Source organism: Lissotriton helveticus, chromosome 8 (assembly GCF_964261635.1).
Source record: "Lissotriton helveticus chromosome 8, aLisHel1.1, whole genome shotgun sequence".
In the NCBI taxonomy this organism is placed as follows: domain Eukaryota; kingdom Metazoa; phylum Chordata; class Amphibia; order Caudata; family Salamandridae; genus Lissotriton; species Lissotriton helveticus.
The window spans coordinates 1,314,971,275-1,314,987,434 of NC_136069.1; the positions used below are offsets into that span (position 1 = coordinate 1,314,971,275).

Consider the following 16,160-nt stretch of genomic DNA (forward strand, 5'->3'; position numbering starts at 1 on the left):
GTTTGATGATGTAAGGTGGGGAGGAGGGGGTGCAGAATAACAAAACCCATGAAATTTCATAACTAGGTATGCAATTGAATTTTTCTTTGTAAAGTTGCCAAGGTAATGTTTTGTTTCTCTCTTTTGAGGGGAAGATATGCTGTATTGTGTTGCATTGTGTAGCAGTGCAGTTGTTATTGTCTTATCTATATGCGTCCTTAGTGTGATCTGTTAGGGTTCCCTTAGTTTACAAGAGTAGAATTGGAATTGTATGAGGTAATGTAGAATGCAGGTAACGGCTTCATTGGAGAATCGGCTGCTGTTCTTACAAGCTGACTGATGTGGGTGCTCAATTTACTGGAGCTTTTATCCTACAAAAACCTTACTTTAACACTTCGTGACATTTGGATTACTACACACACAGGTGCAGAAAGGCCAAAGGAGAGTGCTGTGGCCCTGATTTCCTTGAAGAGCTCCAGGGCCAAGTCTGCCTTATCTTGGAAGAGACAAGTGCCAGCAATGGCATGTCCAGTGACACCTGAACATCACCCTAGAAGCCCGTGGATTTCATCCAGGTGTGGTGCTGATGCACCGCACTAGTACCAACTGCCCTGCCCAGCATTCAGTGGTGTCCAGCCAGAGTGAATGACATACTTCACTGCATCTTGATTATCCTAGATGAACAAGTTACTTACCTTCGGTAACGCTTTTTCTGGTAGATACAGTATCTGCCTGTGGATTCCTCACCTTGTGAATATCCCCCTTGCGTCAGCAACATCCGGAAATTCTTTTGTAGCCTCGCGCCGACGTGGTCGACGTCATAGAGACACGGCATCGCACGCGACTCCGCTGACGTCACCGACACTACAATAGGCCCACGCCGGCGTGATGGCATCAGTTCCGCCCTTTTTTCCGTGCCTTCGAGGCACACGGACGGACCAATGACAGTAGACATATACACAGTATACGCAGTACAAAAATCAAGGTAACACACACAGTGTGAAGCAAATGCAATAAAACATTTGAATAAGACAACTCCTTGACAATAAAATAAATACATTATAGCAACTCTGGTATAGAAGAGTGGACAACGGGGAGGCGGGTGGGTCAGTGAGGAATCCACAGGCAGATACTGTATCTACCAGAAAAAGCGTTACCGAAGGTAAGTAACTTGTTATTCTGATAGATACATCTGCCAGTGGATTCCTCACCTTGTGAATAGAGTCCCACATCAGTCCCCACTCCCGGAGGAGGGTGTCCAATCTCCTAAACCAGAAAATCCTGGAGGACAGAGCGCGCAAAGTGGCCATCCCTCCTCACCTCAGTGTCCAAGCAATATTGCTTTGCGAAAGTGTGGAGGGAGGCCCAAGTAGCCGCTCTACAAATGTGCTCAACAGGCACACCTCTAGAAAGAGCAGATGTTGCAGACTTAGCTCCAGTAGAGTGGGCTCTAATACCCTCTGGAGGATCCCTAACAGCCAAAGAGTAGCAGATCTTTATACAGAGGATGATCCATCTTGAAAGAGTTCTTTTATGTACCGCTCTTCCTTTCTTGCAGCCAGCAAACCCAACGAAGAGCTGGTCATCCAATCGATAGTCTTTAGTTCTATCAATATAAAAACTCACCGCCCTCTTGGGGTCCAGAGGGTGTAACCTCTCCTCCTCCTTGGAAGGGTGAGGGGGAGGATAAAAGGTAGGAAGGGTAATAGATTTACCAAGGTGGAAGGGAGACACCACCTTAAGGAGAAAAGCAGCCCTGGTCCTAAGAACCATTCGATCAGCATGAATGGTCAAGAACGGGGGCTTGGAACTAAGAGCTTGAAGCTCACTTACCCTCCTTGCCGAGGTGAAAGCAACCAGGAAGACTGTCTTAAAAGACAAAAGCCTCATGGGACACTTGTGTAAGGGTTCGAAGGGAGAACCCATCAAGTAGGTTAATACAAGATTTAAATCCCATTGAGGAACAATAAAGGGAGTAGGAGGAAACTTATTAGTGAGACCTTTCAGAAATCTCAAATCTACAGGAGATTTGAAAAGAGACGGCTGGTCCGGCAAACAGAGAAATACCGACAATGCTGAAAGATAGCCCTTCACCGTAGCAACAGCAAAACCTTGCTGCGCCAAGGAAAGAGCAAACTGTAATATATCAGATAAATGGGCTTTCAAAGGGTCAACATACTTCTCCCCACACCAGGAGACAAATTTAGCCCATCTGTAGGAATAAATGGACTTAGTGGAGTCACGCCTAGCTGATAATATGACATCCACCACATCGTGTGGGAGAGAAAAAGAGTTCAGGTTGCCCCGTTCAATCTCCAGGCATGAAGGTGTAATGTCTGGAGGTAGGGGTGTAAAACCTGCCCCTCCATCTGAGAGAGGAGATCTGCCCTGAACGGGAGACGGAGGGGCGGGCGAGAGGAGAGGTGGAGAAGGTCTGTGTACCACACCCTTCTTGGCCAATCCGGGGCGATCAAAATGACTTGGGCCCGGTCTTGCCGAATCTTCATCAGAACCCGAGAAATCAAGGGTATGGGAGGAAACGCGTAAAGGAGTTGACTTCCCCAACTCAACTGAAACGCGTCCCCCAAGGCTCCCTGCATCGGAAACTGGAGGCTGCAGAATGGCGGGCAGTGAGCATTCTCGCGAGTGGCGAACAGGTCAACCTGAGGAGTCCACCACGACCGAAAGACGTGACGAACCACCTCCGGGTGAAGCCTCCACTCGTGGTCGGCCAAGAACTGCCGACAGACTGTCTGCACGCACGTTCAGAACTCCGGCCAGATGATTTGCTACCAGACAAATCTGGTGGTCCTGAACCCAGGACCAGAGATGCAGACCCTCTCTGCAGAGTCCCTGCGACCCTACTCCTCCCTGCTTGTTGATATACCACATCGCGGTCGTGTTGGCCGTCAGGACTTGTGCCGACAGACCGCGAAGGGAAGGGAGGAAGGCCTTGAGCGCCAAACGTATCGCCCGCAATTCCAGAAGGTTGATGTGAAGCAACCTTTCCTCTGGAGACCAAAGACCCTTGACCTCCAGATCCCCCAGATGAGCCCCCCCACCCTAGAGGGGATGCATCCGTTATCACTGTGGCCACAGATGGAGGCAGTTGGAAAGGCTTTCCTTGAGACAGATTGCCTTCCACGCCCCACCAAGTCAGATCCGCTGCAGTTTCTCTGGAGATCCTCACTGACTCCCTGAGATCTCCGTTGTGCTGATACCACTGCCTGCGGAGGCACCACTGGAGCGCCCTCGTGTGCCAGCGTGCATGGTTGACCAACAGAATGCAGGAAGCCATCAGACCGAGCAAGCGAAGGACCTTCAGGACTGGAACGACCGCTCCAGTGTAGAATAAAGGAATCATTTCCTGTATGTCGCAAATCCTTTGAGGTGGAGGGAATGCACGACATACAGTTGTGTCCAGTACAGCACCTATGAACAGGTTACGCTGGGAGGGCACCAGGTGAGACTTGGGTACATTTATCGAAAACCCAACCGGTACAACAACTGAGTTGTCTCCTGCAGATGCTGGAGCACTTTCTCTGACGACTCCGCTTTGATCAGCCAGTCGTCCAAATAGGGGAATACCGGAATCCCCGACCTTCTGAGATGGGCTGCCACCACCGCCATCACCTTGGTGAAGACTCGAGGCGTAGTAGTAATTCGAAAAGGAAGGACCGCAAACTGATAGTGTTGCGACCCCACCGTAAAACGGAGATACTTTCTGTGCGACTTCAGGATTGGAATATGGAAATACGCATCCTGCAAGTCGAGCGACACCATCCAGTCTTCTTCCAGCAGCGCTTGAAGAACCTGAGCAAGGGTGAGCATCTTGAATTTCTCTTGTTTCAGATAGAGATTCAAGATCCTGAGATCCAGGATCGGACAAAGCCTGCCATCCTTTTTGGGTATCAGAAAATACCGGGAGTAGCATCCCTGACCCCTTTCCTGCTCTGGGACAACCTCTATCGCACCCTTTCTCAACAGAGTCTGCACTTCCTCCTGTAGAAGTAACAAATGTTCCTTCGTGCAAAAACCTTGGCAAGGAGGGTAATTGGGAGGGAATTCCCGAAAGGGAAGGGCATACCCATTTTCTACGAGATTGAGAACCCAAAGATCTGATGTAACCGATTCCCAATCCCGTAGAAAGTAGGTAAGCCGACCCCCCACCGGACCCACATGATCCTGAATGGCGGATCTAGGGCTGCTTTTCTGAGGCTGGGGGGTTAGAGGAGGTAGAGCAGGAAGAGGCTTGACGACCTCGAGGCCTAGCTCTCTGCTTTCCCCTATAAGATCTGTACATGGGGTTCTGCTGCTGCTTCTGCTGACCTTGCCGAAAGTTGCGAAAGGAAGAGCGTCCAAAACCTCTAAACCTTTTGGCTGAAGAACCTCTGATTTGAAGCCCTAAAGACTTAGCAGTTGCTCTACTGTCTTTAAATCTTTCCAAGGCCGTATCAGCCTTCTTGCCAAAGAGACCAGATCCATCAAACGGCAGATCCTGCAAAGCCGCCTGAACATCTGCCGAAAAGTCCAAAGTTTTCAGCCAAGCCGATCTCCTCGTGGCAACCGCTGTGCCCATGATACGTGCCACCGAGTCTGCAATGTCCAGACCACTCTATCACTTGGCGTGCCGCAGCCTGTGCATCTGATAACACCTCCTCCAAATCCCTCCTGCTGTCATCAGGAATCTTAGGAGCTAAAGTATGCATAGTATCCATAAGGGCATGCACATACCTCCCCATAAGGCAAGTGGCATTAGTTGACTTCAACGCCATACTTGCAGAGGAGAAGGTCTTTTTAGCCACCTGATCTTGTTTCCTTGCCTCTTTATCACCGGGAACCTGAGGAAAGGCACTCACATTCTTTTTGGAACAGGCTGCTTGAATGACTAGACTCTCAGGTGATGGATGAGACGTCAGAAACGCAGGATCTTCAGGTGCAACCCTGTACCTTCTTGCCACACTCTTGGATACTGCAGGAGCTGTCAATGGTTTTTTCCACACCTCCATAATAGGCTCCGTTAAGGCCTCATTAAATGGAAGCAATGGTTCAACCACAGAGCTGGGTGAATGCAAAACTTCTGTAAGAAGATTGGACTTAAACTCCACTGTTGGTAAAGTCAATTGCAGAAGTTCTGCTGCCTTCCTCATCACTACATGATAAGGCTGAACGTCCTTTGAAGGTGCATCAGGGCCGGATGGTAACTCCCACTCTGGAGAAAAATCCAGGCTACCAGCATCAGCTAGGTCCTTAAAACAGTCATTCTCCAGTTCACCTTCCTCCATATCAGGATGTGTCTCTATATACCTTTGCTCCTCCAAAAGGCGTTGTGTTTCCCTTCTGGACCTCTCCTTTACACGCTTCGCAGCCGGATCCACCAATGGCTCCGACGGAGCCGGGATCGACGTCGGTATCGAATCCGATGGCCCAGTGGAACGCTCTCGAGGTCGATCTGGAGCGGTCGACGCCGGAACCGGCGTCGACGACCTCGGCGGAGCTGGGTATTGCCATGGCGGTGTCGGAGCCGGCATAAAGGGCATGAATGGAGCAGGAGGATAGGAGTGAGGGACTCCTAAATTGAAGGCCAGAGGACCCATGGGACCTGAAGGTGCACCAGAGGAGTACCACGCCCTTGAAAAGACGCCATACATAGCGTTTAAAAACGCTGATGAGTCCTGGCCTGGGGCTGGGGAAGGGTGGCTGAAAACCCTCAGGCTGGTCTTGTGGAGGGTTCGGATTCGGCTCTTCGACAGGCGCAGAATCCACATCCACATGAACTTCTTCCTCATCTCGGGCTGGGGACGGCGCCGGAGACGGATTCGAAGCCGGAGTCGGCGACTGTACCTGCGACTCCGAAGGCGAGGCCTCACCTTCATGATCCGAGACATCCATCGTGACCACCTTGGAACGTACCTTCTTCGGTGACCTCGACCTCGAGCCCGACTCCTTACCGGAACGATGTCGGGACTCATGCCTCTTCTTCTTATGTCTCCTTCTCGACTTCGAAGCATGGTCAGAAGCAGACTTCGAAGACGACTCCTCTCGAGATCTGGATCTTGATTTCGATCTCGACCTCGCCCTTCGAGAGCGAGACCTTGAAGATTTTCCTTTGCCAGCCTTCAGCTTCGCTACCAGGAGTTTGGTCTCTCTTTCTCTCAGGGCCTTCGGGTTCATCTTCCGACAAGATGAACATCCATCCACATCATGGTCACTGCTCAAACACCAAATGCAGTCCTCGTGCGGGTCAGTAATGGACATCATTTTCCCGCACTCCCTGCAGGGCTTGAAGCCGGTCTTCTTTGTCGACATCTTGAAGAAACAAGAAACAAAGAAGCAGAAAGCGAAAAATAAGGTAACAAAGTCACCAGTTGAGATGCCCGAAACCGTTAGCGTCGACGACGCGGAAAAAAGGGAACTGATGTCATCACACCGGCGTGGGCCTATTGTAGTGTCGGTGACGTCAGCGGGGTCGCGTGCGATGCCGTGTCTCTATGACGTTGACCACGTCCACATCGGCGCGAGGCTACAAAAGAATTTCCGGATGTTGCTGACGCAAGGGGGATATTCACAAGGTGAGGAATCCACTGGCAGATGTATCTATCAGAAAATCTGTACAAGATTGGGTTAGTATTCTCCGGGCAAGATCTTGCTGACCATAACCCACAAAGCATGCAAGTACCACCATTGGAGGCAGCTGCCATTTATTGAGAAGAGAGTGAGGCTAGCTGAGGAGAACATCCTCTTCCAGAATACCTTCATACATTTCATTTGACTACCAGAAGGCATTAGTAGGGACTGAGTTAGGGTTGAGCCTACTTATGGAAGCCTTGACCACCAAGGTTTCTGGTGTAGGGTGTTGCATGAAGAAAGGAGGATTGCCGGAGGCAGGTATGTGTCTTCTAGTAACCTGTCCATTTACTGGTGGGCCAACACAAGGTTTTGTCCATATTACCCTCTGTGTGTCTGTCAAAACTCAAATAAATGGTTGAAGTGATTCTGTAGAAGTCTGCTCAGGTTACAGGACTTATGAGTAGACATTAGTCTTTTCTTAAATGGACCGGAGTTGCCAGTCTAGACCTTCAGCAGTTCATCTGATGACCACAACAAAAGAAGACTATTCCTCAGTTGAGGGGCCTGGAGGAGAGCTCAACCAAGTACACAGGAAATGGCTAGCCCTCTAGTATTGTAAGGATCCATGAAAAGATTGACCTCTTCCTAACAATGGTATTCATTGTCCCTGTCATTACCATGTTGACTGTGTTCGCGTCAGAAGCAAAAGAAATGTGAAGTATTGTAGGTAAAGACAGAGTCAGGTGGACCTTTTGTGCCATGTGTAGTGGCGAGCATGGCATCAGTCGAGGTTGTGTTCTCTTCATTGTCTGACAAGACAATGGGTTCTTCCTTTGGCATAGGTGCAAATGTTGACACTCAAGGGACTGGAGAGCATTGAGGTGTCCGATTCGAAAATTGGTTGGATATCGGTGCTGGAATAAGGCCAGACCCCGCAGCTGACTTAATAGGCACAGAAGATGTTAAGAGCAGATCCGCCCATGGCAGTTCACCTGTTGGCTGCCTTGGATCCTTAGTGCATAAAGGCACGCCAGAAGGGTACTGAAGATGCGCTAGGAGTAGGAGACTGAGACCGGGAGGTACCTTGACATTCTTGTGACTTCTCCTGATAGGGTGTGGCGGGATGCAGGATAGTCAAGCTTTGACAGCTTGTGGTTTTTTTTATTTGGACTTAGCTGATGACTAAGGAGTGTGAAGAGGACCTTTCACAGGAAAAGCCTAGAGATCGTGACCATGTCCTAGACTGCAACTGGGACTGGCCCTAACCTGCCTTCTGAAAGTGTTCAGCGGCATATAGCTTGGCTTTACAGCTCTGGATCACCTTGGAATTCTTCCGGGAACAATCCCCAAAAGACGTGGAGCCAGGCGAAGAGCCTATCCCAGTTTTTTGGTGAGGGTACACTTAGACCTGGCCCACACAAATGTGTGAGACCATCTAGCACAAAAGAAAGGGCAGAAACATGTTGGTAAATTCATTCAGCAGCACATAATGCGCATAGTAACCATATACGTCCTCTGACAACATCTTATCGCTCTTAAATAAGGCTAGGATGCCATCTCAATAAAGGATACTTTGTGGTGTATCCTAAGGCTTTTTTATCTATGGAACTGGATCCAAAGTTCTATTCAGAAAAAAAAAGTCATTTCCAAGATCCCCCTCAGGCCAGTCCCACCCAGAAGTTGAATCTGCCCTGGTAGTACCACCTTACCAGGGTGGGCAGAGGCGGCAAATGATGAAGCATGTTATATTAAATGAGTGAGCCTACCTCGTCCAATTCTTGGAGTTGCCTTGCTTTACCTGGAGGAAGTGTAGCAGTTGATGGTGAGACTGACATTAAATATAGGTGTGCCAAGAAAACTGTTCCACATACCAGTAGAGGGTGTCATGCTTATTTATTTGTTTTGATGGTGCGTATTTGTCACAGACATCTGCTTGTGACAGTCCCCACAAGATTTAAACTCTGAAAGAAAATGTTTGACATAAACACATCAAAAGGATGAGAAAAGTTGAGGGAGCGAGCTCCGAATCTGCATCCGAAAGCCTGGGGGTATTCACAAGGTAAAAAGAATCCATCACAAAACAACATTTTTCTTTTAGAACCAGCATGAAGGTTTAAGACTATATTTCCCTGTGTATACTTTATTGTTGTGGAAAAAAAAAATCACATGAAGTTGTTCATAGAGGTTGTGGATCTCATGGTCTGACGGTCTGAAGGGTGAGGGGATGAGGCTTCAACAGTATGAATCTCAGGTTTAAAAAAATCAAATCGAGGCAGCTTGCTCAGAAGTTGTCTACAAAAACAATTTTGTTAAATAGAATGTACTTAACATGAGCAACAATGCTGCTCAAATTAAAAATGTTTTTTCTTAGATTTAAACCGCCAGGCTTTTTCAGTCACCTGATAATGAAGATGAAAGCAAATGAAGCTCAACACTTTTGTTTTGGTGCCTATTGTGTGCATGCTGGCAACTCGGAAATTCGATATAGTGTAAGGCGAAATCCAGGAACAGCTTTAAAAGAAGGCATCCTTGACATGCTGAATACATTCATGTTCATTGCCTAAAATATGCGGCCTCTAATTAGATTGTGTAATAGAATCAAACCAATGATGAAATTCAAGACTATCAGAATTTACCTATTTGTTACTTGCATGAAAAAAGTGCATGTTTACTTGCATGAAAAAAGTGCATGTTAAAGGTGCGAGGACAGAATTATTTGCTTGACTTGGAAACCTTCTCCCACGCTGATCTGTTCACGCTGTCTGGACTTCCTTAGGGTTTGCACCAGTGGACTTGACAAATCTGTAAGTCCAATTGAGGTACTCATAATTCCAATACAGACTTTTGATATAGAGCAGGGCCAGTATTCACATCGATCCATAATTAAAGGAAGAAATACAAGGCAACTGGTGCTTAATGAAGAGGATTGTTCGCTCAGTGGTAGAGCCCATAGCACCTGCACCCCTGGCAGAAGTGCCACCTACTCATCCTTGTCGGCAAAGTTAAAGCAGTCCTGCACAATAATTGAAATCCTTGTTGTTCCTCTGGTGTATGTAGGTATGATGAATAGATCTGCAGGTGCTTTGTACTTGTGTGGAAGCAGTAGTTTATGCGCACGATGACTGGCATCCATTTGGGACACTCTATGCGGGCTGCAGAAGATTGTGGTGTCTGTCCATGTTGTCATCACCTTCTGCAGGCATGATAACCTGCCACCTCCTTATTTTGAGTCCCCATTGTAAAAATGAAGTTGGGTGGGGGAAAGATTTTTCTCTTCTAAAATGAATCCCACCCATCACGCGATCATGTGTTGCGATAGTTGTTGTATAACAACCAGGCCTACTAAGCTCTGTCCATCTGGCTGCAATATACAAAGTACCATGACCAGGTATTATTTACAAGCTTAACATTTGCCGGTCTTTCTGATAAGCCTGGCCAAAAAATCACAAACTATAATATCAAGATGCAATTTCTTATGACTGGAAGAACATTTAAAAAGAAACTGAAACATTGGTTCTCCGAAAGTAAAATAAATACAGGTCCTGTGAGGATGCTCTACCTGACACAAAACTCATTGTAAAGGGTTGGGGATACCCTTCAGTAGTGAAAAAGTGCGTGTACTGTACTTTGCTTGGAGGACGCTTCCCTGTTCAGAGGAGTAGTGCAGGTACCAAACCAAAAAGATAAAGAGCAAAGCCCGGTTAGAGAAGACTGCATGAAAATAATCAAAGGCGGGGAGCACACCCAGAGGCAACTAGGACAGATAATATAGATATGTAAAAAAGAGAACTCTGGGTAGTTTTTAAGTTTAGGTGGAAAGCAGCTCCTGTATAGAACACAGTGCCATCCACACTGAGATAGAAAGGGACAAAGTCATTTGAGGTGAGCACATTAAGGGTGCTGCTGGTGTTGAGAGTACTCTATAAAGGAGCTGCTCTTCACCTAAACTTGAGAACTGCTTCTTTTTTGCATAATTTATGAGTCACTCTATGCCTGAAAGGGTATTGTTTTGGCTAATACTGGGTGCTCCCTTGTGTCTGGACAAAGCTATTCCTCTCTGAAGAGCTCTAATGAGAGGAAAACAAGTGTCAGTGGGTGCTTTTATTCATTTAAGTTTGGCTTGGTTGGTATTTTACTAATTCAGAGCTGTAATACTGTGCCTGGAGTGGAAAAGGCTTTTGGCATTTTACAGCTCGGCATGGATGGCACTGTGCTAATCCTATGCTTAAAAACTTTGCTGTAGAAATGGCAAAAGACTTTGTCCCTTTCTATCTCAGCGTGGATGGCACTGTGCTATGCTGAAAGAGTTTGATGGAAAAGCAGACATTTGAGGTGAGCAAATTGAGTGTCTCGCTGGTGTTCAGAGTGCTCTATACAGGAGCTGCTTCCCACTTAAACTTGAGAACGACCCAGAGTTCTCTGCTACTTTTTTGCATAATTTATGCATCACCCTATGCCTGAAAGGGTATTGTTTTCTTACATACGTCATAAACAGCATTTGTTCACATAATAGGGATACTAAATCATTTAAAACTCACCCTAGAATGCTGTAGTATCCCTATTATGCGAACGGATGCGGTTTATGACATTTTGAAAGGCTTAGCAGCGAGTTGCAACAGGACGGCATCACAGACAGTTAGGAAGCACATCGGCAGCCGCACTGGTGTTTGATATATATATATCAGAGAAACGTTACCAGGACTATAACATTGGTGAGCCTGCACTATCCTGACATGCTCAGTACTCCCCAGAAGGCTGTTTGTGCCACATCTGTCAAGAAAGGGAGAATGCAGTTTTTCTAAGAACAATTTTCTGTCCCCACCGACTGACTAAAAGCTGAAGAGATTGCAACCAAAGGTTTGAGAGAACATCTTAACATTTCCCCATAGGTAAACACTGGTCATAGTGAACAATATAGTGCCTAGCCTCTAAATGGCATTTGGAACTGTATCTTTGCCCCAGAATATCTCTTGCCTTCTGATATTTTGTGTACAAACATTTTAACTACGCTTTTCACTGGTCATCAAATAAAGTTCGTCTTTTCTGAAATTGCATCACTGACACTGAATTTATTGTACCATGCTGTCTGAGTTTCTAACCTAGATCCTACACTAAGCCTTTATTGCTAAGATGGACTGGAAAGATAAGCACATACAAATAATAACTTGGTTATCTAATTGGGGTGCACTAGTAATGGTAGATCTGGGACATCAGTTGTAAAATGGCAATACACAGCACAGACCCTACCTAGAAATCAGGACCACAAACATTTCGGAACATGCAAAACATATGTTCAAAGGATTACGTATGCATTTCACAGTACAATGAAAACAAGTATTGAATCTTCCTTCTTTTAAAAAAAAAAACAACATTTATTTAAAGTTAGTTAGGAATCTTTCCTTACCATTGGTTCATCTGTGTTCTTTTGAAATTGTACAAGGCGGACCCGTGTAACATTCTCCATGTCCATGTCACCGTTGGCACTTTCTGGAGAATCACCGTTTAGGTAGGGAGATGTGGGAGGTGGCGTAACTCTCAGTGCGTCGTCACTGTAAACTTCATGTGCCACTACGTCATGAGTTTGTAGTAAGGCCTGCAGGAGTTTAAGATAAACCTCATTAGCTGCATATAGTGTACTGATTAACCAGCAGTGCATTATGTACATTCATCCTTGGAGTTAGGCATTGACCTTAATAAGCAGGCACAGTCACAAGCTAGAACATTTCCTTTCACAGGATAAGACTAGACTAGACTAGACATTCTAAAAAAAATTAGCAAGTGCTTTAATCTTGACACTTTAATGCACATAAAGTGTTAGAACTGCAAATGCTTCCTAGAACTAATAAAACAGGCCAGACTAACAAGTCGCTTTTCATTTTAGAGTCAAAACAGGGCATTAGGATGGTACACTCGCCTCAAAGGGCAAAAGAAAAGGATCAGGTGCGACTATGGTGAATCACATGAAATGTTCTGTTACAACGTGACATGTGATATAACCATCTCTTTCAGTTCTGTCCACATAGCTGCATCTTAAACAGAATCAACAGTGAAAATCCCAAAACTACTTGTGTGACTAAACGAAAATGGTTTGGCAGACTGCTCTGCCAGTTTCAGTGTACCTGTAGGAGAAGTGTATGAAAGAATGCATTCCACACCAAGATGGCAAAGATAAACAAATAAGGTTTCATTGGCAACTGGCATCTAGTGCTTTACAGCTCTACTTAAACACCTTCCATTCTTGGATTTCTGTAGTCTGCATGAAAAGTAACAGATGGAAATTTAATAAGAGACCATAGGTTGACTCACCTCCATGCACCTATCCACCAACAACCCCAGGTGTGCAAGTTTGTAGTGGGGTTGACAGTGCTGGTTTTGGAACAACCTCAGTTTACAGTGTAACATACTGTGCTCTATGGCAAAACTCATGACCCTTTTCAAATTTCTCAATGTGCACTCCCAATAAACCTGCCGGTGTCCACACCATATGTGGGAATGGAGTATCTTGTTAGCCACATCTAGGACAAGAGGAGGATGTTTCACTCTTGCCATTCATTTAATGGTTATACCAAGGGGTTGCCATTTAGGCTGTGTGAATCATTCATTTATACTTTGTGTCTGCCCATTTTTACTAGTTGATCAGAGAAAATGGTTCAACCCATTATTAAGTAAACAAAGTTGCTGCCAAGTTCTAGCCACATTGAGATACGTATTAAGTGGCCAGGAACTTAACATAATCGCGTAATGCAATAACATTTATGGGCGCCACTTTGCCCTAGAAAAGGAAACTTTCAATAAAATATGTTAACCCGGCTCATCACAGAAACAGATTTGAATGTTTTTATGTATATCATAACATGGTTATGTTGGCATTTTCTAGATAACCGCTTTTTACATCTTGTTTCAGGCAAACTCACAAGTTATTTAATGTAGAGTTTTAGATTTAATATTGACACTGCAAGTTGGTTATGAATCTAGTATTAAGTGGCTTTCTTTTATTGCTGTATCTTATTAGATGTGATGGATCTTCAGTTACTTCTTTATGTATCATTTTAATTAATCAGCAATAAATATTAATGAACGAATGCATTGTAGGCACCAATGCCAATCAATCTGTATGTTTTGGTGATCAAAGCAGCAGAGCATTCAAGTGAGCTAACTTCTCCTGGCATGAATAAGAGCCGAGCTGCCAATTTATTTCTTTTGGGATTTTCCCGGTGGGATGGAGTCTTCCGGGCTGTTTCTGAACACAGAGGGCCTGCTGCTGGCACATATGTTAATTTTTCCAGCACCCCAAGTAATTACAGGAGGCACAACGGGTGCTTTATGAGTCTTAGAGGAAAGAGAGCGAAGAAATTTAAAAGGAGACAGAAAGGGGTTGAACATTTTTGACAGGGTGGCTTTTGGCCTCCAGGCCGCCATGGTATGAAAAGTGCACCTTTTTCCTTCACCATAGTCTTATTACAGCTACTCTTAACCCCAAAAACAGATCTTTAAAGTACAACCAATTCTTACAGAGCAGTCTGCCTAATTCTGCCGCAGAGCCCACGTAATCACATCAAGGCAGGATGTTTGAACCCACACTTGTTAACTTTTAAGAGCTGTGGCATGCCTAATGATTGTCTTTAGAGCCTGGTGCTGTATGGTTCTAAGTGAAGAAAGATATATGCCAAGGAAACCCCATTGCCATCTAGCAACAACTTCACTACAAACAATACGAGTTAGCAACGAGGAACTTGAGGTTTATCATTTCAGTACATGAAGCAGAGGTTTATGAATGTCCGCACATAAGATAATCTCCAGATGCCAAATGTAATAAATTTTATGAAAATTCATTAGAACATCTATTTATTAAAGTAGACTAGTATTAATCGGCTCATGGCTTTCTGGAGGAACAAATACTTATTCTGCAGTTATAGTTAATACCGTCGCAAGTGAAGGAGCACACATTCTTTTTATAAGAAGCTTTCAAGTGATAGTTAGTGCCACGAGACACAGCGCCATTATATAAATGGCAGCTTTCATCCCACTGGACTACAGTGTTGCTTATGATATAGTGCTACTTTATGTGTTTAGGTCTGGTTTTAGAAGGGACTTTGTGCCATCAATTCGTAAAAAATTACAATAAGCAAAACAGAGTGAGCTTTGGTACAGCATCCTTTACTCATTGTTTTTAATGTTTTACTTGTGTTGCTTCGATGTGTTGTCCATCAAGGCCCTAGCATTTCTGGATGGTTAAGTTGACCCATTTATGTTTCCATTAGGTTTTTACGTTGGTACAAAAGAATTCTTTATGTTTCACTATAGCCAATGTGTGCCCTTTGAATCATTTACCTTGCTGACACAATTAAATCTTAATTGCAGCCTAATGGCTGTTTTTTGTTATTTAGGAAGTGTTTGTTTGGATGCCTTAGCCTGCATACAGTGTTATTAACAATCACCCTTCCACTTTTGTTTTAGATTGTGATCACATTACTGCTTGGGTGCTAAGGACATGTTGGACACGTCCTCGAGCTGAAGACATGTTTCTTAGCAACCCCCTTACCCACAGGTAAAGTGTTGGAGCTCCCTCGCGGAGCCCCACCAGGAATGGCAGCAGAAGAGCTTCAGCTGCCACCCCTGGCCCCTCCCCAGAGATCTGATGACATCAGCGCTCTTCAATGCCCCGACTCCAGCAAAAGCAGCTGGGGACACACTGGAAGCCGAAAACAGGTACATTTTTTGTCAAAGTAGAGACACCTGGGGGGGCGGGGGCGGAGGAGAAGGAGAAGGAAAAAGTTTTTCCTATCCCCTGGTGTGTCTCTGCAGTCACGCAGCAGGAATGCACCCACTAACCACCAGGGATTTTGTGTGGCTGCAGGGAGTGGCCCCTTGGGCAAAGTCGCTTCACATTACTTGGCAGATGTTTCGGCTCCCCCTCCCCAAACCCGGGGGCACATTGGCCATTTTGTAGACCGATCTGCCCCCTGGGGGGTGGGGGGAGAGGGGGCTGGTTTGGAGAAAACCACTAGACACCAGGGATGCCATATTTGCAAATGTTGGGGAGCGGCCCCTAGGACAAGAGTCGCACTCCATTCTTTGGCACATGTTCTCCATTTTTCGTCCCCCCTCCCCACCAGGAGCGGCAGAAAACCAGAAGACACCAGTGATATTATTTTTATATGTTTATGCATGTAGAGGAGTGGCCCTTTTGGTCAAGGGTCGCTACCCATTTTAACAGACCTGTTTTGGCTGCTCTGCACCCCCTGCCGCAGATTGGACATCTTTTAGACGGATTTACCCCAGGGAGTGGCAATGGCCAACCACTAGACACCACAGATTTGATTTTTATATATGTTAGTGGAGCAGCCTCTTGACCAGTATTGCCCAGACGTACGACTTACTTACCTTCGGTAACGATGTATCTGGCAGAGACACAGTCTAGCCGCAGTTTCCTTGACTTAGAATATCCCCAGGCGTCAGACTGGATCCAGAATTTTTTTGCAGCAGCACCTCTGCACGCCGGGGACGGCACCGCATGGCTCCGCCATGACGTTGTGCGCGAACATGACGTCAGTGAAGCCATACAAGTCCCTTCCAGTACGCTGACGTCCGTTTTCTCTGGAGAAACTTTT

At 45.8% G+C, this 16,160-nt stretch overlaps 1 protein-coding gene across 8 annotated transcripts in view; it reads right to left on the minus strand.

The window, feature by feature from the left end:
• The window catches only part of CASK (calcium/calmodulin dependent serine protein kinase), a 1,268,764-nt gene that overhangs the window by 311,075 nt on the left and 941,529 nt on the right, over nt 1-16,160 (minus strand). For all 8 annotated transcript variants that reach the window (XM_078658296.1, XM_078658298.1, XM_078658303.1 and 5 more), the window contains one exon: nt 11,954-12,142. In XM_078658296.1, the coding sequence (XP_078514422.1) occupies nt 11,954-12,142 (189 nt within the window). The remainder of the gene's footprint in view (nt 1-11,953; nt 12,143-16,160) is intronic.